Here is a 27,613-nt window from a genome sequence, read left to right as displayed (position 1 = left end):
ACCGTATTGTGATTGTCTCCCGTTACAGTCGGGACGGGGAGAACTTCCATCTTCCTCGCACCCGAGCTAATACTTGGGCAGGGATGAGACGGGATGAGGCAGAGAGAAAATTCAGTTCCCCTGCCCAATGGTCTTTCTACAGACTCCTAAGATTTCCAGTTAAATGACCAGTACCTTGGGCAAACCTGCTAGGAGAGGGACAGGGAAAAGCCAGGGGGCACATGTACTGTAGGGACCCACAGAGCCACCGTTACGGGCTGTGTGCTGCTGGGTGAGCCACGGCAACCCTGCCACACTGCTCGTTTGCAGTGGTAACTGAAGTGAGTTTGCCCGAGAGCATGGTGGGATTAGCAGTGTTCTTAGAAAAGCCTTGTTATGTCTGCAAAGGTGGAGATGGCAAGACTTCAGAGGCCACAGATTGGGAGATTAGGTTCAAAGTCACCAGCAAGGTGGAGACGAACAGAAGCATGGCTGTCCTGGGGCCTCATGCAGCCAAAAGGCCTAGCAGCTCCTGACACCTCCCCAAGGCCCTTTTCCTTGGCCACAAAGTTTCCCATGACTCAAGGCCATAAATAGGACTCGCCCCAACAAAACCACAGTGGCTTTCGAACCTGTCATAGCTCCATGACAGGTTCCCATGGGCAAAAGCAGGTCCCATGTGTGGGGAGAGCAGGTCGAGCCAGTGTCGCAGAGAACCAACTGTCTTTGAATCAGTTTCTTTGGGAAAAAAAAGTGGCCCGATTTCAGAGGGCTTACTTGGGGGCACAAAATCGTGTAAGCTGGGAAGGAGTCACATCAATTTACACAAAAGTCCCTCAGGGCATTCTGCATTCTGAAAACATTGAGGGTGGGAAAACTGCTGGAGAATAGCCACCTGCCGGAGGCACGGAGGTGGGAGGCCACCTCACTAGGGATACTCTGTCCAGCCCCAGAGGACCTCAGCACAGATGGACCACGATCAACCATGGGCACACAGTGCCGGTGGCCCTGCTCTGCACTTCCCTGCCCTCCCAGAAGTTACTGGCAGCATTGGAGCAACAGGGAGGAACCGTTTTAAAGTACCTGAGGTAAGACCTAAAACGTTCAGCAATGCAAAATGATCAGAACTTGCATGCTGTGGCAGTGAAGGCAAGAGAGAGGAAGACTAAGGAGGGACGCTGGAGAGGTTTTCGGTGAGAGGGTAAGGTGGGTAGGAAGGAAGCAGAGAAATGCAGAGGCCGGGGGCCTCCATCCCAACGCAGGGATTTTCACCCAGGGTCCTTGAAAGACCTGGGGGGGCCTTGGGATGACTGGTGAATAGGGTCCTTTACAGCACACCCCCAGGGGGCGCCCATCAGACTGCGTCTGTGGGAACAGCACCCGTGGAGCTGGCTAGTGCACAGCCAGTTTATGAACAACTCCAAAATTTTGCCTGAACTTTTGTGGGGAGGTAGAGGGTCTTCAGCTTCCATCAGGTAGTCACTGGGGCGCCTAAAGTAAGAAAGTTCAAGAAACACTGTCTACTGACTTGGGATTGAACTGCTCCCAGAGAGGGGCCTGCCTGATCCCTTCCCTGACCCAGTTAATCCCCTGGGTCACCTACCGGAACTCTGGCCCTGGGCTGCAATCTCAATACCAAGTGAAAGAGTCTGAGGCACGGGCCTGAGGGAGCAGGTTTAAATTGTACCTTGAATGTCCGTTGGTGAACACTGTGCTGTCTGGGAGAGACCTCCCCTGGAGGCCTAGTCCCTGTGGAGCCCGAGCCAGATTAACAGACGGTCTAGAAAGCTTACAGCCCGTGACAGCCAACCGTCGCTGGAAAAGGGAGGAGGTAGACAGAATTGTACTTACAACACTGGACGGCTGTTAGGGAGTACTGGGGATGGCAAGGACTAGTTTAACATGTCAGCTGGAGAAAAAAACCCAAGGGCATGCTCTAAACTTGATTAACTGCAAGGCAAATTTGGGGCTGGCCACAGTAGAATGACTCCGAATAATAGCGGTCCAGGATGGCCACCTGCCATCACCACTCTGTCCTACCCTGCCCACGGTTGTCCCGTGTATCACCCAGCTCTAGTCCCAGGGGCTGAGACAAAAGCCTGGTGACCCCTCTGTGCCTGCTGCCCTGCAGGGGTTGTCCAACCCGCGGCCAAACACAAAATTGTAAACTTACTTGAAACATTGAGATTTTTGTTTTTGCTAGTGTTTGTGTATCTAATGTATGGCCCAAGACAACTCTTCTTCTTTCAGTGTGGCCCAGAGATGCCAGGGAGTAAGCCAGGGCCAGGCAGGCAGGCAGTTTGCTCACCCACCCAAGACCGGACCTAAGTCTCGGAGGACCCCCAGTTTCATCAAAGTCAGGAGCACTGCTGCAGGGTTGAGCTCCACTGCAGCCCCCTCTGTAAGCGAAACCTTTGTCCCGGCCCCTCCTCTGCCCACTGGGGCTTGGGCCACAGCACAAGGCAGGAGGTGATATTCCTTCAGTGGGGTCCCACGAGCGTCCGTTGCTCATTTCATGATGCTGCCCAGTAAGCTGTACAGGAAGCTTATCAGCTGTTCCCAACATGAATGTGGTTGGAAACGTGTGGGGCGTTTGGAATGTACCGCGGCTGGAAACGTGACTGGCATTCGTGGGTGGGGTGGGGTGGGGGCGGCGAAGGGCCGCATTCTCCAGATAGCCCTCCGCAAGGAAGAACTGTCCTGCCTGAAAAGTAATCTTGTTTTCCTTAGAGAAGCATATCCATGCTGAGAAGAAACCATTGTCTTTCTCCAAGTAAAACAAAGCACAAACCATACCGCCCCCTTCAGTCTTTCTTTCCCCAAAGCCTCTTCCTGCCTACAGATACATGTGGCCATTATAAGAATCTGAGGGGTCCAGGCCAGTGCCCTGGTGATCACCAGCCCACATGGGTCTGGCCCTGGTGTGCAGGAGGCCTCCTTACCTGGACATTTCTGTGTAGATGGTGCCCCTGTCATCCAGAAGCATGTCAAAGCTGTGCAGACTTGCTAGCAAAGAGACGAGACACAGTTAGAGAGGGGCGGCGAGGAGGACCTCCTCCCACATGGGCTGAGCTGAGCCAGCATCCCCTGCTGGGGGGCTGGGAGAAATGGTGCGACTGTAACAGGGACATACTGTGCCAATCACTTAAAAGACAAAAGTCTCCAAAGCTGGATAGTGGGGCAGCTAAAAACACAGGACTGTACAGAGCAGGGAGTGACACTGGGGCCAAGGTCCAAGGTTAACTAAGCAGCTCGGCAATGACAGCCGCTGCTGGGGTGGGGGGGAGGGGGGATGCACAGGAGAGTGTACACCGTCAAAGTCTTTTGGAGAGCATTATAGTGATATTTTAATTTTTTAATTAAACAATATATATGGCTCTTAATAATGTGCCAGGCACTTACTCTAAGTAATTAACAAAATATTAATTCATTTAATCCTCATACAACCATATTAGATATTGTCATCCGGGCTCCAAGAACACGGCTATTCAGAGGCAAAGGTTTGTACCCACAGTCTCAGACCAGAATCCACACTCTAAACAATGATCCCAAGCTACTTTTTGATGTGATAAACATCAACAGTTTAAAATTTTGAATATTCTTGACCTAGAAGTACCTTTTGTAAGAATCTATCTGAAGGAAATAACCAGCACCACCCAGGAAGTCACAGATGAGAATGTTCACTCAATGTTGTAACAGTAAAAAGCTAGAAAGCACCTACATGGCAACCGCGAGGAGAATTTCAGACGCCGGGCACGTTACAGCGCAGGCCAAGACACGCGGGAGGAAGAAAAGCAAGCAGTTCGGGGTATTAGGCTGCAGGCTGGTGCAGGGCCCCGAGCTAAGGCACACATACTTTGATCCCTTTTAACCTCAACACTGTGCATCTACTAGTCCAATTTTATAGCCGAACAGAGTGAGGACAAGGAGACAGATACAGGACTGCACGGTCACAGAGCAGGTGGCAGAGCTTGGTTTAGAATGCACGTCACTGACTGCTCCCTCACCAACCTGTTACCGGTAAGCTCCTGGGGCCTCCCGAAGGGACCCCTAAGTTTGCCCCTGCCCTGGCTTCGGACAAGCCGCTCTGGAGACTTAGCTTCAGTGCACGAATTTCTCCCTTCACTAGTCAAAACAGTCTGACCTCTCCTGAAACACATGGAATTACACTGCAGGTACCAAATATATCAGATACTGAGGGACCATAATCTGCTACCAAAATCTGTCTTTACCCAATTACCCAGAGAAAATTATTTTAAATGTGTAACAAATTAATTTATTGAGAGCTAGGAGCCAGGCACTGCTTTGAGTACATAGCATGTATTATCTCACCTAATTCTTACACTTACTGTTAAGGTAGAAATTCTTTTTATCCCCATTTCACCAAAATAAGAGGGTTTAGCAGATTGTCCGTGTGGCAGATGGGCTCTAGACAGTGTAGTCAACAAAGGAAAGCAAGTATCTACAGGGCCAGGGGTCTCGGGTTCGTCACACACACTGCATAGCCCTGGGAGACACAGCTGCTCCCAGGAGAAACACACACCTGGTGATTTCCTGCAGAGCCTGGTGGGCCTGAGCCTTGCCACCCAGCCCGCCCCTTCCTTACGGTCATGTACGTCAAGCTGCTGGGCCCGCGCCCCACACAAGCTCCAGTTGGTCACCAGGTGGTCACCCCCAGCATTGGCCTCATGGTAAACCATGGTGGGAGCAAGTGGATGCTGTAGCTTTCAACAGGGGGCAGAGCCTGCAAATCCCACTCTGGTGGTAGTTTGGATTAGGGTGAGAAGACAGTTCCCTTTGGTTTGTGCTTTGAAAACTCATACCCCAGCATGGATCAAAGCAAAGTCCCTCAGGGAGCTGGACAACATTCCTTACGAACAGGCTTCTGTGTCAGACACAACCTCTGCATGATGACCTGGGCATTAGGCCTTTAGGATCCTGCCCTGCAAGACACCATCAAGAGGGAAGGCAGGCAAACAGCCCCACGGACAGCATCCCTGGTTAGACACATCAGGACAAGGAGTGCTCAAGCACCAGTCCTGCCTTTCACCCAGCACTTTAACCCTGACCTTGGCAGGTAAAATGGACTACGGTCTCTGACCCCTGAGGGCCTGATGGATGTCTCAGTTTCCCAGAAGTGAAACCCTTGTATCGTTGGAGCTGGGTATGGGTAGATGACTTCACAATAGGAAAGCCATCACCTGCTCACTGTTTTATCCTAGGGATGGACTGAACTGTATCCCCAGATTCTCAAGTTTAAGCCCGTGTCCCCAGTACCTAAGAATATGACTGAAGTTGGAGACAGGGCCTTTAAAAGGCGATTAAGTTGAAATGAGACCGTTAGGATGGGTCCTCACCCAATCTGACTGGTGTCAGAAGAGAAGGAGACAAGGCCGACAGAGGAACGCCAGGGATCGGAGCGCTCAGACAGAAGGCCGAGGAGAGGCATCGAAGGAACCAGCAGTGCCAACAACTTGACCTGAGAGTTCCAGCCTCCTGAACTGCGGAAGCATAGATTTCTCTCGTTCGAGCACCCGGCTGGAGGTGTGTTGCTACCATGCCCTGGCAAACACACACTGAGGGTCACAACCACGTTAACTGCCCCCACAATTCGGGATGGTCAGTGAAAGAATACAACAAACTTAGAGATTGGTTGGTTAACACTTTTAATTTCACGATTATAATTACACAGTTTCCACTATTCAATGTTTTGTATAAAACCAGTTACAATACACACGATTTTCCAAATACAACATGTATCAAACTACATAGATATGCAAAGTTACATGCCATTAAGAAGCTTTATCTTAAAAATACCTTCAGGAAAATAAACATTCATTCAACCAGTTCTCTCAGCTTTATAAAATATGATTAGAAATATACATTTTAATTAAAAAAATCAAGACAATGATTGACCAGATACTGATTAATCAGTTACATTTTAAAAGTTTTAATAATCTGTACATGAGTGCAGGTTAGATAAAGTATGCAAATTATTAATATAAAACTGCAGTACTCTAATTAGATGACATACCTGCTGACATTTAATTCTACTAGGCAACTGAGGAGGTAACTTCCTACCCAGTACTGGTGAGCTGTCCAGTCTTGTCAGCACACCTGTAGCACTCCCACCTAGCGGCATGGAGAATACTCCGAGTTAGGAGAAAGAGAAGAGCAGCAGCTAACCTCACAAGGCAGTTTTAGTGGGAGATAACTATGAAAGAATCAAAATATGTTTTTAAAGTTGTTTTTGATGAGCACTGCTTTCCAAAATGCAGTAACTAAAAATGCATGAAGAGATGCAGTACAGCTACTTTTAGAACAAACATCAAAGGAACACATTGCTCATGGGTCATGAACACGGATTCAAGCAAAGGAAAGGCTCCCAGAGCTCTTGGCACAACACGGCCCAGACACCCGAGGGTCCACACAGCCCGCCTACCAGGGGTCAGGCTCCCAAAGGAAACACCTTTGTCTAGTGAGAACACTGGCGAACACCTCTAAAACTTGTCTGGGCCCAAGAGAAGAGGTAGAAATCACCCCTGAGAGGGGGAGAGGGTCAAGGGACAAGGAACGTGGGTGATTGGAAGGAGATCGAGTTTGGAAAAGAACTATCTGGAAACTGGAAGAGCAGCATGCTGCTAGGAAGCAGCTACACTGACAAGGCTACTTGTCTCAGCCAGGATTGCTCAGGATGGCCCTCTTCATGGCAGGTCACAGAGATTCCTAGTTTTTAAGAAACACAAAATAGAAGTCTGTCTACACTTCCCAGTATCCAGTTTTGCAGACACCCCTCTGCAACCCTTGGGCTGTCCCTGACTTTTGATGATTTGAGTCCTCAGAAAGCTTCAAGGGCACCTAAAAATATTTCCAATTTTCAATGCAATGGAAATGGTCATGGTGCACTTTTAAAGCTATCTAAGTCTCTTAAGGTAAAGGAATCTCTCCACCTGACATGCTCTGTTTCATATTCCATTGCAAAAAGGTTTCCTGTAACAAGAGCTCGAAATTAGAATCTTAGAGGAGATTCTGGGGTGTGGACTGTTCAGTTGGGGGGCGGGGGAGAGTGCACTCTTACTCATAGCAAGAGCTTTCCCCAGTCTGACCCAGAGACTTCCTAGACTCTAGGTATGTCCTCCAAAGTTTAACACTGTTGCCATGTCCCCCTGTGTTCTAAGAAATGACTCTTTATCAAATCAGTAGTTTCCTATGACTAATTTCAGCAATGAGCCTGTTAAACACAAGGATTTTTAGAGAGAGCCACAGTGATAGCAATTCTAGCTGGAAGCATGAGCAGCCAACACAAAAAGGCAATTAGTAAAATAGTAAGTACTGTGGTTAACACTGAAGTCCAAATTTTTCACTCTTGGCCAAGACACCAAATGGCTTATTTGCTGGGAGGGGACAGCACATTTACTTGTTCTGACATAATAAAAAGTCAAACCAAGCAGAGTTCAAATGGAAATTTGATTCTCACAACTACCTGAATTATATTTATGCAGGACATGGCCTTTAAAAGTGTGAAGGGAAGAAATTTTGCCCTGAGAATTCAATGTTTATGCCTGGGCAGTTTGGATATCTAGCATACTCTCCCAGAACAATCCAGCAAATGGAATGTTTCTCCTCCCACCCAAAGCTCATTGGAAAGCGGTCTTCCCATCAGGCAAGTTGGTCTTTGTGTCTATGAATTTCCAGGGATAGAAAAACCACTGTTTTTCTGAGATCCAGGCCGCAAGGTGTAAAAGCCAGCATGACGCAACCCCCACATGGCCTAATAGGGAAGTGCTGCTTGTGTGGCCAAACAGAAGCTACTACCGTCCCTCAAAGGGAGGCAACCTCACGATTATTCCAGAGTGTAAATACGGAAATGGAGCCAGGGCCTTCCAATTATTTTTGCACTGACACACTTTAATCTGTTTATGCCAACCACTTCTTATTCCTCATATTTCTGTTTAAAAGGGCAGCTTTAAAAAAATGAAATTACCTACTGACCTGATTCATTCATCTCGTAATGTGAAGGCATTTTGCCTTGCAATAATGTAGCCCCCGATTCTCCCAACTAGGCCAGGCCAACATTGGTTAACAATAGCTACAACCATTCATTCACTTAAAAATACTCTTTTATAGTGGACCCCATTTTTTTAAGCAGCAAATAAACTCTGGGTTTGTGGTTGCTTTACATCACAGACTCTGCTGAGATTCTGTAGGGAGAGAAGGCACTCTACAAAGAGTTGATTCCCTACCAAAGGCAACAGTGAGCATCTTATGTACAAACCACTGAAATCCAGACGTGAGTCACTGTCACTGAAATCAAAGGGTGTGTGAATGGCCTCGGGCTGATCACATTACCAAAAAAGTCCACAATGGTACAGAGAAAGACACCAGTCTAGTAAAGCAGTAAGTTTTTTTTTTAAGCCACCATTGTTTTGGATTACTGTTTCCAAGGAGAAACACCAAAAGTGTGGGGTTTTTCCATGCACAGAAGGAAATACGATTTTAATCTGTTCTAGGCAACCAAATAATTTAGCCCCTAAATGACATAAAAAGGAGTGACTTCAACAATCTTCCAACTCTGAAGCCAGTTTCCCCTCCTGAGTCTTCTGAAGCTACTACTGATATTCTCTGGCACGTTTCAGGACACCAGCGTACCTACCGCCACTTCGCGCCACCACATGCAACGGTCTGCAAATGTGGCTCTCACAGAGTGTTGTTAATAAAGCACTCTTCGGTGGGAGACAAGCAGCTTGGGTACTTAACACAGTTAACATTACGACAATATCACAAATATTAAAGTGAAGATGATTACACCAAATAGTATCAAATTACAGAAAGTACCATGTAAGTAATGCCTGTTTTACATTTATAAATTTTGACACAGGGTGAACAGAAAATAAATAGGTAAAAAACCTCCATCAGATGCTTAATTCCTCTGAAGGCCAGCAGCGAAAATGATTGCCATCACAGGGACACACACGCACCCACAGAGTAGTCAGCCCTCCTGATAACAGAAGGCTTTGATATTTACACCTGAGACGAAATTTACAACAGCTTTTTTGTTGTTCGACTTGAGATGTTTCTCCAAAAGGAGAGCTGGGCTGTCTTGAGGTCATCCCTTGTACCCAAACTCATGTAGTTATTTACACTCCAGTGGACATTTTCTTCATTGAATAAACTTCTTAGGTGGAAAGCAGCTAAGGCTTTTTCAATTTTGTTTTGTTTCCAAAATAAATTGTGCTAAGTCCTGTTGTAGTTTTCTGTTCCTAGAGTCTTCCTTCAGTCTGGTCACAGGTTTTTACTTAACGCAAGACTGTTTTAGTCCTTGAAATGGAGGGACTACGGGGGGAGAAAAAAAAGGATTTTACCATGAAGGTTTCCAAGTGTCCCGTATGTAGTTATCAAAGACAAGGAAGGTAACATAATAAAAAATACTGACATGCTAAAGAGTATACTCTTTGTATAATTCTTTAATGACAAATACTTTGGAAAAAACAGTACAATACCAACCATAAAGACAAACAGGAGAGAAAGGCAGAGCAGAAAAAGGTTCAGTTCTGCAAAAATAAAAATTAAAAAAATAAAAAAATAAAAAACAATAAAAATAAAGGAGGGGGGGCGGGCAGAAGCAGCTGAGCAATGAGAGTACCATAATGCCATTAAGGGCATTTGCTGCAAAGCACTCCTTTTCCTTCTTTCCCTCTGAGGAACCAGGCTGCGGGAAAAGCGAAAAGACGAAAAGATAAAGAAGTGTTACTCGATTATTGCCCAAGCCAGAATTCGGTCACAGAAAAAGCTCTGGCACATCAAGCAGTTTCCAGTTCGGCGGAGCGCGCTGGGCACCGCACCTGCTCCACGCCTTCCTCCGCACGCAGCGCGCGGCCCCAAGGGGCCTGCCCGCCGACTCCTAACCCAGGTGCCGCCAGTCGTGCCAGGCAAAGACGCCAGAAGAACCCTCATCCATTCGTCAATAATTACCCGCGATTGATTCTCACCCTACCTCCCTAGTTTCTTTCCACAATTTATTACGTTACACTTTCAACTAAATAGCAACTTTCAGAGAAAAACTAAAGCAAAAGAAGCGAAAAACCATTTCCAATCTGGAGGTACCCCTCACTGGGATGAAGATGACCACGCTCTATCAGAGCAGCTCATCTACATCCATCAGGGGGCTTTCGGAGACTTCAACAGAGTACCAAGTATAAAAGTCCAGGTCAGTTCAGAAGTGGGAAAATATCTGGAATTTCAAAGGGAGATTAACATTTTAAAAGATCAGAGGTAACCAGCATATTTAAAAAAGAACATTTAGATACAACATTCTGGGGCTTCTACAAAGATGTGCTTTTGGAAATAATGGCAATGACAAAAATTAAAGCCCAGAGGTGATGGAACAGTCACTGGGAACTGACTCTAATGGGCAAGACGCAATGACAGCTTCAATGGTGGCAAGAATCAGAAATGAGAAGATTTAAAAAGACCCCCCCCCCAGCAAAATGTCCTTAATATAGGGCTGGTAAAGAGCCCTCCCAATATGAATAATCAGGCACAAAATCCCCCAGAGCAGAAAGTGATGGTTCCCAAAGATGCAACCTGGAATAAAAAAAACTCTTGTATATGACAGTGTTCCTACTTAGCAAATGGATGAGGTTATAATTAAAACAAAAAAGAAAGGAAGGAAAGATTGCCGCAAAGAAAGAGCGTAAGCTGACGAAAACACGCACGCAGTGGGCGAGCTGTGTGCAGACAGGAACTGAACGATGTCAGTGAGGGGGGTTCTCACAGGCACGATGCTGACATTTCCAAGACTCAATCTAAGAGAGCTCTCCAGAGAGTTAATGAGAGAACACTGAAAAACAGCCCAATTCTTCACTGGATTTATTATTAAAAGAGAAACATTAAAATGAGTTTCTAGCTATAACAAGAAGTGGGAGGTGTAGGAGCACATTAATTTACTTCTTCCCGCTCAGGAAGGGGATGAGGAAGATACACACAGAACCGCCTGGCACTGCAGGTCAGCTGCCCACCACCTGCCACCAGACGCTGCCGCTGTCAGAGCAGAGCTTTTCACCCAAGACTGAGGGTGAGATACGGCCTATGTTCAACAGATGCACGAGGGAATAACCATCTGCCATGAGAAAAACAAACGCTTATGACAATAGGCGGGTTTTTTTCAAGTATCAAATAATTGCTCTTTTAACGTTTGTGGAAAAATTCTCCAAAGCTGTAGAGCCTCTCAGTAAACTGTCAAAAGTCAAGATAGCCGTATCAGTTGAAAGCGAGTTTAGGTGAGGTCTTCATCCCGGAAACCTCTAAGAACAGAACAAGGCACAGAAATGAGAGGTCAAGTTCCTATGGCAGGACGAGATGATGGCGACAACACATGAACAACACAAACCTGCAAAAGAGAAGGCTTCACAAGTGGGAGTGACAGCAGACTGGCCACCCCGGTGCCTCATGTACGAACATACACTGAAGGAGTGGACTATTTGTTTTTGTACTGTTGTCTAAAGAAAAGAATCCTATTCAATACTTCATAATTACTGAATAATCTTAGCTCATGTTATTTTGTCCTGAATCAGATTACACACAAATGTGTTAATTCCTCCATCTCTCTCCAACCAAAAATGGATACTATTCAGTAGGATAAAAGCTTCAGTTTACAGATTATTTGCCTCTACTCCCATTATTCCTAGAAGCTGGGGCTGGGACCTGTATATAATATATTTTTCTTCTGTGAGCTGTAGGTGGCTCACAGGGTAACATGAACACAGGTCAAAGCCCCAAAGGAGACGAAGGAGCCCCTGCACAAAGGGGGCAGGTTCAACACAGTGACACCCAGTTAACTCTCACTACTTTACTTCTTTACCCTTCCCAATTTCTGACGGTCCTTTTCAGAAAATTGAAAGAAGTCTTTTTGCTTTTCAGCACTATCCTCAATGCCTGGAAACTGCTTTGGGCCATTTCAATATTTAATCAAGCATATTCAGTCTGAACTCAACTCGACACCCCTCAGAGCATCTGGCCCAGGGAACTCAGGGAGATGCTCACTGCACAGGAAGCACCTCTGCTGAGAAACACAGGTTTAGATCACTAGGTAAGACCTAGGTGGAACAACTGTGGCACAGCCACGCCCCTCAGAGGAACGCGGTGCAACGGGGCACACCCTGGTCGGCTCCCGGACTCTATTCCTCTGAAACCTGAAGAGCACAATCCAGAAAGGGGAAAGCAGATTAAATGTGCAAGACACACTAGACTGTAATGAAAACCTGACCAATTATACCTAAAAACATTATGTCCATTCAAAACATTCTAACTATCACCAACAGTAGGCTTCTTATTTGAATTTTTAGTAATTTAATTCATCTACAAGTGTCAAAGTTAAAATATTCCCATTTCACTCCATTTATTGTAGTAAAGTTGGGGGGGGAAAGGGTAAGAAAAGAAAAAATCCCCAACTGTCTCACCAACCAGAAGAACTGTTAATATTACAGCATATTTTCCTTTATCTTGTTTCAATACTTATATGGAAATATATACATTTATAAATATTTATAAACAAATATTTATACATCTATACATTTCTATACACTTAAAGCACATTGTACATTTACAAAATTAAGAGTAATACTTCATAATAATCATGTACAGCTCTTTTCACTTATTGCTTCATGAGTATTTATCCAGATCATTAAATTTTCTTTAAAAACATGACTCTAAATATTTTTGGTATAATTCATTGATCTTTAAACCCCATTTCCTCGTTCTCACTGATATATATAACATTCTGGTTTTATGTTACAATGTACCTAAGTCTTGGATTTTTGGTCAATATTTCTCTACTATTCTTCTCAAGTAGAATTTAGTATGAACTGCTGATACTTTTCAAATGAAAATTTTTAACTTCTAAAATCATGAGCCAGGGCCTGACTCTCAAATACTTGTACTGGGGCACGATCACATTCTCATATAAGTAAAATTTGTACAAAGGAATCAGCAAAGAGGAAAAATGACAGAACTGAACAATTTCTTAATAAAGCAAAACACAAGGGGCCCTCTGGTTTGCCAGCGAGTCCCTTAGGACACAGACTGCTGGAGACCACACCGGAGACTCACTCAGCACTGAAGATGGGCGCCTCCAGCCAAAACCTCAAAGACATGGGGGCAGAAAAATTACCAAGAAGCACGGAGATTGTGCAGGATGTTTTACTGAAGCCTGGTCTGGGTCACCTTCCGCTGCCCGTGGTCTACTAGAAGGGACTTGGTGCGCGGGAGTCCAGCGCACAGGCCCACACAGGCTGCTGCCTCAGGCCAACACACAGGGACCCGAAAAGGTGCCTGCCTTCCACTCCTGAGGCAATAAAATACTATGTGCCTTACAGGCTCTTTCCTCAAGAGGGATCTGTTTTTAGAATATGTTAAAAATAAAATGTCTGCCTTCAGTTCAGGACAAACATCCAAAGACAACAGTGAGTAATGGTTCTGGTCACAGAGAATTCCATTTCTGCCCTTATTAATGACGGAAGTCAAAGTGAAAGAATGAGCCCCTGTAGGTGTGGACTGTGGCCAGGAGGGCAGCCCTTAGGTCAAAAAGGTCACAACTCACTCAATTTCACGCATTTCTACCATCCTACTTCTTTGCACTGAATTCCCCAACAATTATGCTGAATCTGATACACAGAAAGATTTCCTCCAAGTCCTGACAGAGCCTTTGGAAATTCCTAATTAAGAAGTGACATATACAACATTCTCAACTTTCCCATGTTATGACTCACACACCACATTTCCAGCGTTGAGAATCATCTTTGAAAAATACAACCAAACAATAGCCTGCATTGAAACGGTCCGGATTTTCTTAGATGACAAACAAATCAAAACCACCTGATTAACTTCCCATCACAGGGACTCTGCTTTTCCTGTCTTCATTTCTAGCTCCAGAAGATTAAACTGGGAAACCAATGCTTGGAACTTTTCAGAAAGTAGGATTCTTTTCTCACCTTTTAAAACTGCTTTTTCTTGAAGCAGATCTGGTGGTTCTTTTAGTAATGCCTGAACTGGCAGAAATGTCAGGTTCAGACGTTTTACAGCTCTGAACACTGGACTGAAGGATTACTCTGAAAACAGTTGGAAAAAAATAAGATTATATTCACTGAAACAATTTGCAAATACTTGACAGGAAGGCATTTTTGCACTTTAGTGCAATTATTTAATGGGGAATTGATGGGATTTGCCATAAACACATTTGCCAACAAATTGAAACACATTTTTACATCAAACTCTTTGAAATGAAACGTCTTATTTCTCTATAAGGGTTACAGAAAGATAATTAGAGTACTTTGGTTTTAGAAAACAAATGACCTGGCATTTTCAACAATTCCCACAGCAAAGAAATCAATCAGTAAAACAAACCTATGTCCCAAAGTAAAAGTAGATTCTCAGAATTCTAGTCATGAAAACGAGAAATCATTTAACCCCCCTAAAATTCTAAAGAATGTGAATATAAATATCTGTACAATACTCATTCCTCAGAGCTGAGAGTAAGGGCAATACACTCTGGATCAATACCAATTTTATGAAAACATTCCAAACTTTTAAAACATGTTCAAGTAAAATTTGAGTTTTGTCTGGATTACAACTATTTACTAGTCACCAAATACTCATTGACAAGAAAGTGAAATCGCTACATTTTGTGAGACTTGATTTAATTAAACTCTTAAAAACCTCAAGGAAGCGATGCCTCTAGGAGTAAATCACCCCAAGGCGTTATTAATGAATCAGAAAGAACTCCACCAGATTAAGCCCAAGTGTATGTTAGGTGGAAGGTGGCTTTTTTTTTTTTTTTTTTTTTTTTTTTAGTTTAAGAGACAAGGGAAGGGAGGGAGGGAGACATCGATCGGTTGCCCCCCCGCATGCCCTCAACATGGGACCTAACCCCCACTCCAGGCCTATACCCGTCGGGGAATGAGCCTGCGACCCCTCACTCTGCTGCAGGACATGCCCAGCCAACGGAGCCGCATGGGTCAGGGCTGAAGGGGTTTTTACACTCCTCACTCAATCATCACAGGGAAAACAGCAGAAAACATCAAGAGGTAATGACTGAAATACTAAAATGTATGCCCACACACTTATATATTCCACTTTGATTTCTCTGTAAGAGAAATCACTGACTTGGAAGAGCTTCCTGTTCTCATATCCAAACATAAAGGTAAGGTAGCCAATAACAACTGACTTGAAACCAGCTCCTAAGAGTAAAAGGAAACCATTACAACAAACTAGTAGTCCTACTTCCTGTGCCTGCATTACCACTGTTAGTTGATAACCAAAGCCAGGTCCTTAAAACAGTGTAAGTTAGATTAGTAAATTCCTATAATCTTAGTATTACCGAAAGCACTAAATATGCAGTATTTAGTAAAATGCTAACTTCCCATGACTAAAGAAACAATAGGTTCTACTGTACCAGAGCAGAAGTCTGGAGGCCAGTGGTGTTCCGGCTGTTTGGGGAAGACCAGGGAGAGGGCTGAGGGCGGGGCTGCTATCCCAGCTCCCAGCTCCTTCTGCTTTAACCAGGTAGGGTTTCTGAAAGCCTCAGGAAACAGCCTTCTCTCTGGCTGAGGGGAAGTGATCTTAGGTAAATGAGCCACTGCTCAACTCAACTCAGGATTCCTCATAAAAGTTTTATCATCCTAAATGTTGAATATTTCAGCAAAATAGAGAAAGTATAGGCAGACACAGCTATGTGATTAAAGACACCAACTTCCCTGGCATATGAATTCTAACCCTGAAAACAAGGATTTATTTTTAAATTCTTTCTGATTCTATAAAATGAGGGGGAGATATTTAGTAGTCTTTGTTAAAAATATGAGTCTAGAATTTTTCATAAAGAAAAAACAAAACAACAACAAAAACCAGCCCAGGATGCTTCCACAGCTATTTTTGAAGCCCAGGCCTCGTGCAAGGGGCACCGCTGTTGTCTCGAGGCCTCTCGCCTGCTCACAGGGCTCATGGTTTTTAGCCCCATTTTTTACCAGTGGAGAAAATGAGACTCCTGTTGGCTTTTTTTGAAATACCACACCGACTTTTCAAATGAGGCCACTTATGGCCAAAAGTATAGATAACTACCACACCGTAAAATGAATGATGAGGAAACATATGAGGAAAAACAAGAGCCAAAACATAGCCTACTTTGGAAATTTAAGTCCTGATTTCTTAAATTACCTATACTGAAATGTTTTTAAAGACTATTTTCACAATAAGATATTACTGCTAAATCGAAGTTTAGTTTGACAGGAAACTTTAAAAAAGTATTTTAAAGTACCTTTAAGATTAGTGTAAATAATTAACGTGAAACTTTGAAAATCGAGCACGACAGGCATTTGGAGTGCACTATCACCCTCGAAAAGATTCAGGGCAGCACTTATCTGCAGGAACGGCAGAACAGTTATTGTATCTGTAGGTCATGCGTCTCTGAAGTGGGGGAAAAAACCCTGTAACCAAGCTTAGATATTACCTGTGATATCCATCCTACAAGCAACACCTGGTAAGGTGGCATAAGCTAGAAAATTTTGCCCCAAAGTAAAAGGGAAGGAACTACATCCCACCTTGCAAACCAGGCCAAACACGTAGATTTGTGGAGCACTATTCAGCATCTGTGTTTTCTCCTGTCCATCTTTCCCTGGCAGAACCCTCAATCCTACTTTTCATCTCCTGGCCTCACTGTAGTTCACTCAGTTCTCTGCAGTATTCCCTTTGTTCTGAGCCCCAGTATTCCCAGATTCTGGACCCAACGATGTCTGCAACCTGAGACTACGGCAAAACAGAAACTGGAGAGCCAGGTCTCTCACCAATCAAGCCACAAAATGCTTTGAACATAAACACCCCCAATTCCAAGAAGAGAATCCATCCGAGCAACTACGCTCTGTGTGTACACAAAACAAGCTTTCCAATGATGGGCCCCAGGGCCTACAACCTCCACATGCATCTATCCCACTAAGGGTTTGACGCAGCAGCTCAAGTGTCCTTCTCGTCAAGATCTCCACAAGTGCTACCTAACAACCTATCAGGCTGTCAAAGGGAAGTGCCAGCGATGGTGCCCACCAGCAATCACCTCAAAAGACAACTACAAGGATTATACTTGTTTATATCATTGTTGCTGTTGAAAGCTTTTGTTTCCGAAAACTCCAAATTAATCAGTCCGGCTAGGCTGAATACTCTGCTTCGGGTCTAATCCAATGGCAAATGTTAGTAGTAACAGAAAAAGTTAAACCTTACATAGAATACTGAAAAGAAAAGAGCCCGACTGAACCCATTCAACTTCCCGGGGAAAATGACATAATCACAAAGCGCCTAGGTATCACTAGCAACGTGCCGCCCATTTAGAATCGCACCACTGCAAGTACTTTGAGATGACTCTATACAGCACCTAATGCCCTTGAGTCAGAATATCTAGAAATCTAAGATTACTAAGAGAAATAAAGGAAAAAAACACCTAAAAGGGCAAATCTATATTAGAAATACAGCTCATCAGCTAATGTAATAAGTTTGTATTTAGTAAGATATTTAAGAAAATAGCATAAATAAAAAAACATTAAGCGCTTTTCCTTAATTTTGAAAAGAATGAAGTTGGCAAGGTTTCATAATCTTTTCTAGCCATCTGAATGAAACCACAAAGACTAGACTTGGTTACCATGGAATTTTATTTTGGAGGAGGTCCTAGAAGGAACTTTTGTATTTCTTTGTAACTCCCAAGTCCAAGTTGGAACAAGGAAAGACATTCTTGAAATATGAGCCGAAGAAAAAATTTCAAGAGAAAAAAGAATGCAACCTGGACACAAGAGGGCAGCGGCCAGCCACAGCCTCACAGGGTGCAACCTCCTGTCCGTGCACTTCCTCTCTCTGACTATGACAGTCCCCGGGGAACTTTCTGCCACACCCTTCTGCAGAAAAGAAGTCTCTTCATTGTTAAAGTATTCATTTAAGGATGAAAGATACCAAGAGAATACAAACTCTGTTTACATTAACCTAATAAAGGCATTTTGGTTACTTTCGGGAAAGAAGGAAGTGGGAGTGAGTACGGAGCAATGAGGGTCATGCAGAAACACATACATGAGCAAAGGACTTTGGTCTTCTTGGCTTCCCTGGGTCGGGTCAACATCAAGTTTTGAAAATTGTACTTAACTGTAAGGTGGGGGGCGGGGGGAGTGAAATGAGGTAGAGGAGAAAATTCTGCAAACTCTCAAGACAGAAGACTTACTAGGGAAGCAGCTGCCTGATGGGAGCAGGCTGTGTTCACTGGCAGAACCAGAGGGGAAACAGAATGTCACGTTCGCTAGACCTCCAGACTGCAAAGTCAAATCTTTACTAACAGCAGAAAATCAATGGGAAAATTACTTTTTCCCATAGAAAAGGACATACTAAAGATACTTCTCTAGAAAATGAGAGGAAAGTTCTACAGACAACTGATTGAAAGAAAAGCACCCCAAATTATTCCAACCTAACTAAATATTTTTCACAAGAGAAAAGAAGCTAGGTCAGTGTCTTTTTAAACTGCAATTTCAAAAAGTCAGCTAAGAGTAAGCACAACTTAAAAACAAAGTGTGTTGTTTTTAATATCCCATGTATGAAAAGAATAGTGAAGGCCTTCCTCCCCACCACTACCCCATTAATTGAGGAGCTTTAGAAAAAGAACCCCTGAAAAAAGGCAAATCAATAAAGCTAGGAGAGCTGGCAGTAAGAGAAACATGCATCAGGAGACACACACTGGACACCAGGGGTGAGCACTAGTAGAGAAATGGAATGGAACACTTACACAGCAGCTATTGGTCAAAGGGTCCTGACGGCTACTGTGTTCTTAAACCATCGAGACAGAATAGCACGATGGGAAGAATGTAGTCACAAACAATCCACCAGATGACAACACTACACAGTGCAGAGGTCAGCACAGCTAGGGAACATCTGGAAAGGGGTGAAGGGGAAAGAACAGATGTTCAAATTGGAAGCCAAAATAAATAAAATAATAAATAAATAAAGCCCTGTGTAAATGTTAGACACCCTGTGACGAAGCAAAGGGGTGGGAAACAAGGATAGAGTTTTGCCATTTTATGTTAGCAAAAACATGCCATCTCCAGTATTAAACTGATTTGATATTTGGTAACAAAAGAGTTAGACCCAACCTCTAGTTTGGTAACTGCTCCCATGTTAATTTAATTGTATAATACAGAAATCAGAGTTGCTGTTCTGTAACAAAAACAAATTCTTCAAAAAGCACAAGATATGCACGCACAGAAAACTGAACCAAACCAGACAGAAAAAGGAGGCAAAACTGACCAAACAAAAAAAAGGCCCTGGACTGATAACAACTATTCCCTAGGAGGCATGATTATGAGCGGACACAGCAGAACTGATCTCACTTTCATGGAGCCATCAACTGTATCATCCAGGAGTTTAGGCAAATTGCATGTTCTGAAACAAGGATTACAGAAATACAGCTAACTCCAAACAACATAAAATAAAGAAAGTTTCCCTTATATATTAATATAGTAAGTCCTCACTTATCATTGATGGTTCTGCAACTTTATGCAAAACAATATGTAACGAAACCAATTTTATCATAGACAATGAGATTAACAAGTCATTTTCCTACAGCATCTCATCAGTGTTGTTAACAAAATGACGTTATTCGAAGGCCTGCTGTACTATATATATTTCCTCAGTTGTCTTCCTCACTCGTTCTCCTCAGGCAACCAAATAAGGCTTTCTGCTTGGTGTTTCCTAATGCACTGGTCTGGCTGCTATGAGTAAGACAGGAACCCTCCTCACAGAAGTGTGGTAACTCCTCCCAACCACTATAGTTCCAAACGGCCACCCAGACACATCTGGGACTCAGTGCAGAAAGCTCTAGAGTGTTTGCTTTGTGCAAACTATTGGGCTGATCAAGTCAGAATGAATGATTTGGCTTACTATGCCATCTTTATTATTGTCCTTGTCATCTTAACCCTTGAACACTATGTGCCAGGCACAGGCATCCTATATGGGCATGAAATGAAATCTAACCCACACTTTCATTTACTCCTGCTATAAAATTAAAAAATTTAAAAAAAACCCCACCCAAATCTACTATATGTTAGGATCACAGGGGCTTAATATTTATATAGAATGTAATAAATGACCTTGGAACACTAAAGGATTCTCTACCCATCCCAATTTTCATTTGTAGTTACTGATTTAACAGCTATCTTAAAGGCAGAATGGCCTGAATATCAAGGTGTCTACATCATAGATTTTTATTTGTTCCTCTAGTAAAGCTCATGGCATATGAATTGTTTTCCAATGATGAAAACACACCCACCTGCACCATAATGTTAAGGAGAATTTAAGACTTGTCAATTATATCTATATTTTTACATATTCCCATGTAGGATACACTTCCACTCTTCATGGAACATTTCCCTTACCCGTAACAAACCTCGCAGAAATGATCAGTGTGCAGAAAGACAGACAGACAGAAAGAAAGCACAGATGAAGTTACAAAATCTACCTAATCTGCCTGAGCACAGACCATAAAATGCTTGCAACTGCCCTGACAACCCCTTCAAGGGCATGGTGCGCACACGTCCTGCACTGTCTCCCCGGGAGTCAGATCAGACAGGCTTTCTGAAAAAATGGCTACCTTACAATTTTGAATGACTCACTTTTCCCAAATATTGACTATAAAATAGAAGCCAGTAATTGGAACAATATGTTATGTACTATAACCTTCTCTTAGGAATCACCAGTACTTAACATATTTTTCACTAACTTTCCTTATTACAAATATTTTTGTTCAGACCTAAGTACCAACAGAGAGAAAAATAACTTGCCTGTGGTAACAGATGAGTCAAAAGCAGGAGGCAGGAATTGAATTTAGATTCCTCAACCTAAACTACTGCTGAAATGCTATCAGGGGAGACTTTTATTTCTAAAATAACAACAAAGACGTGGGAGGGAAAGAAAATCTCCCATTGACCTCCTTTCCTAGGGCCCAAAGAGCTACAAATAAGAGCAAAACAGAGATGATTTTAATAGGAAAGGGGATTTTGAAAAGCAGAGAGGATAAGCAAAGTGCTGCAAAGGAAGAAGGGAAATGTACTGAGACTGACCTAAAAGTCCCCAGGGTCTGCACGCATGGGTAAGAGCTTTGAAGAACATCAGCATTCTGCCTTTTCCTTTCAAAGTGTGGCCTATAAGTTTGTTAACTCTGTGTATGGAAGGAGGACAGTTTGGGGATTATTCTATTATTTTTAGGATTACAGTTAAAAGGGATCCTGAAATAGTTCCTTTTTTAATAACATTAAAAAAAAAACCTTTTACTATAATATTTTACTTGGTTCTAATTTACATCAAGAGTGCTTCGAAGCAAAGGGCCAGGCCCTTCATTTCTTTTAGGGGTAAGGAGGCATCTAACCACATAACTGAACAAAGGACTGCCACCCCCAGCCTTCGGCAGTGCCGTTCACTCAGCCATCGCCGAACACATTCAACTCTCATCCCAGGAACCTTGAGCACCAAGGTGAATGTAATAGCATCTAGTGTCACCTCTGGGTGTCCCACAATATTTAGAATTTTAGTCTTCCTTTGTTGTTTTCTTTTGTATTACCACAAACTTTTCAGCTATGAGAGAGACATTTACAGCCTCAACTCTTCTAGAAAACAGCAATGAGTAATTTGAACTCTAGAAAACACATTCACAAGGTAGCAGACTCAGTAACAAGAAAATTTCCTAAGTCTTATTTAACAAAAACTTTTGACTAAGCAGAATTCCCATCTCCTGACTCCCAACTTGACTTTTGAACAGAAGCCAATAAACTGTTGAGAAATAAACCTGATGGTGCAGATTCTTAAAAACAAGACAAAAACCCTGGGCACAATGACAAAGTAACCCACAAAATCATCCATTTTCTAGGGCTTACTAAGTGTGGTCCTGGACCAGCAGCATCTGCAGCACCTGGAAGCATGCCGTACCCAGACCTGCTGACCTCAACCTGCTTTAATAGGCTCCCCCAGGAGACTCACACATGGACTGAAATCTGAGAAGCTCTGCTTTGTGAACTGCCTGTCTCCTCCATCATGTCTAAAATTGGCTTCAGAATAATTATCTGGAGGGAATATAATGTTTCTAAATAAAAATAATCATTAAGGTTTTAAATATAGTTTTTTTAATATTTATTTTATTTATTTTTAGAGCGAAGAGAAGGGAGAAAGAAAGTGAGAGAGAGAAACATCAATGTGTGGTTGCCTCTCATGCGCCCCCAACTGGGGACATGGCCTGCAACCCAGGCATGTGCCCTGACTGGGAATCGAACCAGTGACCCTTTGGTTCGCAGGCCAGCACTCAATCCACTAAGCCACACCAGCCAGGGCTAAATACATATCTTGAATGAAATTAAAAAGAAAACTGCACTTGGGAGTTAAATAAATTACATAAAGTGCACTGGTCTTAAAGCATTCTAGTTGATGACGCACCACTGCAAAGACAATGCTTCATTAGCATCTATCAGCAATACTGATGCCTTTCATTCACGTGGCACTTTATGTTGGAAAACTCGATTCTTTTCTTTGGATCTTTTAAGAACCTCCCAAGGCAGAGAGGCCCACAACAACACATGCCTCATGTGTAATTCTACTTTAGGACTTAAAATTATGAGGAGATACTGGTAAAGAAAACACTTTTAATTAAAAAGGCTTGCTCATCTGTCATGAACGTTTATTACATCATTAGTTCCTTACCATATTACAAGATGCTTACTGAATAAATGACCTATCTCCATCACAAAAACGGGGAGGGGGCTAGAAATCTGGTGTCCCACAATGATTAAGGGAGACTAGTGGAAGGAAGAAATCCAGTGTCAAAGGGGGGAGCATCTACTAAAGAATACCCTAGGAAAACAGTACGATGGTCAAGTTTTTGATTCTACATTTTTTAAACTATACTGGATGTTCCATGGGCTTGAATCCAAACTACCACTCGCACAAGGCAAGTACAAGCGGAGAAGCACACCCTCACCGACTATAAAACTTCCTATCCCCATGCTAAACCTTCTTCTGAAACTTACAAGTAACTCCTCAAACAAAAAATGCATACAAAAATATAGTCTAATCTTTTGTTGCCCTCAAGTAATACAATGACATTAAGCCACCATGTCACCACTGATTGAATTCTACTACGTTAAACGAAATCACCTGTAACATAGTAAGGAATTAGGAGAAATTCACAATTTTAAGTAATTACGGACATATCTACTGTTCTGCAGTTTACGCCTGGTGTTCATGCTGGTGAGAGGGCCACGCAGAGATTAGCCAGGAGAAAAGGCACCGCCAGCACCGCTTTCCTGCTCGCAGGCTAGTGTGCCTCGGACAGAACACCAGAAACGAGGGTAGCCAGGAGCTTCTCAGGCAACACCCCTTGATTTAAAATGACTGTAATCATTTCCAAGTGGCATAATGGGCATGCGGCTATGGAGAAAAATGCGCAGGACAACATGCTCACAAAGGACCTTATACACAGACCATCACCCACACAAGGGAAACCAAACTCACGTGAGGGGAATAGCGTTTGTTTTTGATTGTCTTCTGCTTTTCAGGGCCCGCAGTCTATCACCTTGTGTCACTCCACTGATTTCGTCGTCATCACTGTACTGTGCAAGTAGAAGAACACTGAGCTAATGATTTAAGTTGCCGTTATTAATGCAGCAAAACACAGCATCAACATCTATCCATGGAACACACGCAGATATATACTTCAACTTTCAGATGAACTCTAAAATATTTTGTTGCTTTCAGAATAAAGCTACAGGTCACATATCAAGACAACCAAACAGTAACTTTCACAGTCTCGGAACCCAATAGCACTCGTTATAAAATGTACAGACAGTGAAGAGGTATAATGGGTTTTCAACATTGAACACATTCTTTTTTTAAATTTCACCATCTACTTACCACCACTTAATAGTACAGTAACCCCCTAAACTCTTGGTTCTCTAAAGTTCTCCATTTGAGAATGACTGGTTCCCTAAATCAGCTGTCAGGAAATGGGAAAAGGTATCAGGAAGGGAGAGGGGTGTCACTAGGTCCATCTAAAGGCTTACTTCACATACCTCTCCCGCCAGTGCCTAGTGAACAAAAAAGAACTTCAGTTTATCAGGCACATAACCTTGTTCTAACTGTTTTGAGTAAAAAGTTCCAAGAGAGGTTATAAGTATAAAAAAATGTGTGACAATAATCCCTCGAAATGTGCTTTATTACTTTTATCTACAGTTCCCTCCATGCCCTACAGGGTTCTCAACAGCAATTAAAGCAACGACAACAGAGTGACGGGGATGGTGCAATTACCAGTTCAGGCTCTTGCTTGTCTTGATTCTCGACACCATTGATTGAAATGTCATCAACAGCCAAGAGGAGTTTTGAGACAGCTGCTTTGTGTTTTCCATTCTCCTGACCCCTTAACTTTTGACGAAAATAGTCACCTTCCAACCAGAGGCTTGACTGCTTCCTGTTAGAGCATTTAAATAACATCAAAATACACCTTGCCAGAAAGATACAAACACACACCTTTCTCCTACTAGACTATCTGTTTTTACTGGAGACTAAGAAAAACTCTACTTCCGACTATTTTCCAGACCCAAGCGTTCTCTGCAGAATTACAAAAGCTCTCCATCTACTCACATCACCAAAAATTGTTGCTGAGGCCCGATCACTGAGCCAGGCCTACAGATCCTGATCCAAGCGATGGTCTCGGCCGCGGTCATCCTGTAATGCTTCATGATGTAGCAGGCTATCAGAGTGCCCGTTCGCCCAAGGCCAGCTAGGAAAGGAAACAATCGAGTGAGACCTGGTCTGTGTCCTACAGAATTATGTTGGATGGGTAGAATTTTTTCAAAAGGCTTATCATGATCCTTCTTACCTTACCGTGGTTCCCAAATGTGGATGCACAATGCAATCACTTGTAGAGTTTAAAAAAAAATATGGTCTCACTTCCAGAATTCTGATTTAATTGGTATGCAATGCAGCCTGGACAGAGTTCTAAAATCCCCCAGATGATTCTAGGCATTGCCAAGATTGAAAGTCACTTTACAAGTGACGATTCTCAATTAAGTGCAGTGTTTTCTACTCTGGGTTTACTGTTAATGGTAAAATCATATTTCCAAAAACACAGGCTTAAAATCTTGCAAAACTTTCCCCTTCATCCAACAGTTTTTTCTACTCTACTTCTATACACATTTTCACATGGAGTTTTTATTTTCACTCTTTTCCTGCTATCTTCCTTTACTCTCACCTAAACTTATCATTACTTCTTGTGATGCTAATTTTATGTGTCATCTGGCAGGTGTATTTGAGTGGACTTTTGAGTAAATACATTACCACCCATGTGGGTGGGCCTCATTTAATAAGTTGAAGGTCCAAACAGAACAAAAAGACCCCCCAAGTGAGAAGGAATTCTCCGGCAGACGGCCTTCAGACTTCAATGGCACCGCTGGCTCTTCTGGGTCCGCACCCTGTTGGCCCACACTGCCGATTTTGTACTCACCAGCCTTCATATTTGTGGGAGTCAATTCCTTGTAATATTGTTCTATATATAATACACATCCTAGTGGTTCTGTTTCTCTGGAAAACCCTCACCAATACAGATTTTGGTACCACGACTGTAACGATACATAAAAATGCACAGGTGGCTTTGGAACTCAGAATTAAAAAAGCTGCAAGAGTTTTAAGGCCCATGTAAGAAAAAACCCCTAGATTGCCTTGAAGAAACTGTTGGCAGGAACATGGGTATTAGCACTGATTCTGGAGCAGACACAGGTGGAACTGAAAGACGTATTATTGGAAACTAGAAAAAAGCAATCCTTGTGAGAAACTGGCAAAAAACCTGGTTGCATTGTGTACTTGTGCGTGGTAGAAAACAATTTGTGAGAGTCAACCTTGGATATTTAGCAAAGGAGATCTATAAGCAAAGTGGGGAAGGTGCAGTCTGGATTCTTCTTACTGACACAGTAAAATATGAGAGGAGATGAATTGAAGAGGAGATTTTTAACCAAAAAGGTATCAGAAACTAAACATTCTAAAAATTCTAGGCCTATCCATGTTGCAAAAGGTAAGAAAGCATATTCTGAAGACAATACCAAGGGTGTGATTGAACAAGCAATTCTACAAAGATATTACCCATGGATTTAATCACCAGAAGCCAAAAACAGGGATGGGATTGCCCCACCAGATGTGGTCAGTTTGGACTAAAAAGGGACAGCCACAGGAGGAAAAAAAGGAGGGCTTTTGGATTTCTGGGCAATAGGACTGGATGAGAGATCTCTGGCTATAAACATGTCTCATCCTTCAGGAAAACAGAAACATGACCCCGCGAGTGACACAGAGATTGGCAAGGCCGCCGCCACCACAAGCACAGGCGCCCAGGGCACAGCTGTGTCCACTGCTTGGTTTCCTCAGATGGGGCTGCCTGTGGTTTCAGTGGACCAGGCTACCTCCGTCTGCGATTCAGGGACAAGGCCACTGCCTGGGGCCAAGGAGATGGAACTGCCTCCCCTGCAGGCCTACAGAACAGACAATGGAGCCAAAGGGCATGATTCTTGAGCCTAAAGATTTCACGGCATTTACCTGGCTCGGCTGGACTTGCTTGGGACCTGTTACCACTCCCTTGTTTCCAACTCCCCCCATTCGAAGTGGGAGTGTATATCCTCTGCCTGTCCCACCACTGTATCGTGGAAGCACATAGTTTGTCTGCTTCCCCAGTTTCACAGCTAGAGGGGAATTTTGCCTCGGGATGCACTGTACCTGAAGTGTCTGTCACCCATATCTGACTTAGACGATATGTACATGGACTTTCAACTTGGAACTGATGCTGGAGTGGGTTAAGAATTTGGGGGCTGTTGGGATGGGGTGAAATGTACATGGTAGGGCAAAAGTAGGTTTGGAGTTGTGAGTACACGAAATAGTGTTTATTTTTGTAATATTATTTATTCATTATGGTATTACTTTCCATATGACAATTGTAAACTACTTTTGCCCTACCCTGTATTTTACATGTGAGGACATGAACTGGGTGGCCAGAGAGCAGAATATTATGGACTGAATTATGTGCCCCCGAACCCGTATGTTGAAGTCCTGTCTCCCAGCATGAGAGTCTCTGGAAAAAGGACTTTATGAAGGTAATTAAAGTTGAATAAGGTCATGGAGGGGACTTAACCCAATAGAATTAGTGTTCTTATAAGAAGAGGAAAAGACAGGAATGAGTGTACCCAGAAGACAAAGAGAAGGTGGCTGTCAACAAGCCAGGAAGAGGACTCTCCAGGAACCAACTCCATCAGCACTTTGTTCTTGGGTTTCTAGCCTACAAAGCTCTAAGAAAATAAATTTCTGTTGTTTGAAACACAGTCTGTGGTCTTCTGCTTTGTACCCCAAGCAAAAACACTTCCTAATGAAACTCACTATTCACTTGGTAACCCAATCTTCACACACTGTCATCAGTTTTCTTACCAAAACAAGTATCTAATGACAGTCACACCGCTACCTAGCTATATGCTCTCGCTAATGGAATCGCGCCTGAAGCATCTGGGTGCACAGGATGTGGCTCCAAGTAACTGAGCCACGCCCCCCCCCCCCC

The 27,613-nt window shown here is 43.3% G+C and overlaps 1 protein-coding gene across 6 annotated transcripts in view; it reads right to left on the bottom strand.

The window, feature by feature from the left end:
• Positions 1-5,636: 5,636 nt before the first annotated feature.
• CDC14B (cell division cycle 14B) overlaps positions 5,637-27,613 on the bottom strand; it is a 91,887-nt gene continuing 69,910 nt past the window's right edge. For 2 of the 6 annotated variants that reach the window (XM_045193656.3, XM_053925117.2), the window contains exons 10-14: positions 24,667-24,805; positions 24,334-24,493; positions 23,542-23,639; positions 18,776-18,921; positions 5,637-9,312 (exon numbers count right to left, since the gene is read on the bottom strand). In XM_045193656.3, the coding sequence (XP_045049591.1) occupies positions 18,807-18,921; positions 23,542-23,639; positions 24,334-24,493; positions 24,667-24,805 (512 nt within the window). In that variant the 3' untranslated portion in view covers positions 5,637-9,312; positions 18,776-18,806. Of the gene's footprint in view, positions 9,313-13,967; positions 14,085-18,775; positions 18,922-23,541; positions 23,640-24,333; positions 24,494-24,666; positions 24,806-27,613 lie in introns of those variants that run through there. The other 4 variants (XM_045193655.3, XM_053925116.2, XM_045193657.3 and 1 more) reach the window with 3 other exon arrangements.

This window comes from Desmodus rotundus, chromosome 1 (genome assembly GCF_022682495.2).
Source record: "Desmodus rotundus isolate HL8 chromosome 1, HLdesRot8A.1, whole genome shotgun sequence".
Taxonomy (NCBI): domain Eukaryota; kingdom Metazoa; phylum Chordata; class Mammalia; order Chiroptera; family Phyllostomidae; genus Desmodus; species Desmodus rotundus.
This window is presented reverse-complemented; position numbering and strand designations above follow the sequence as displayed.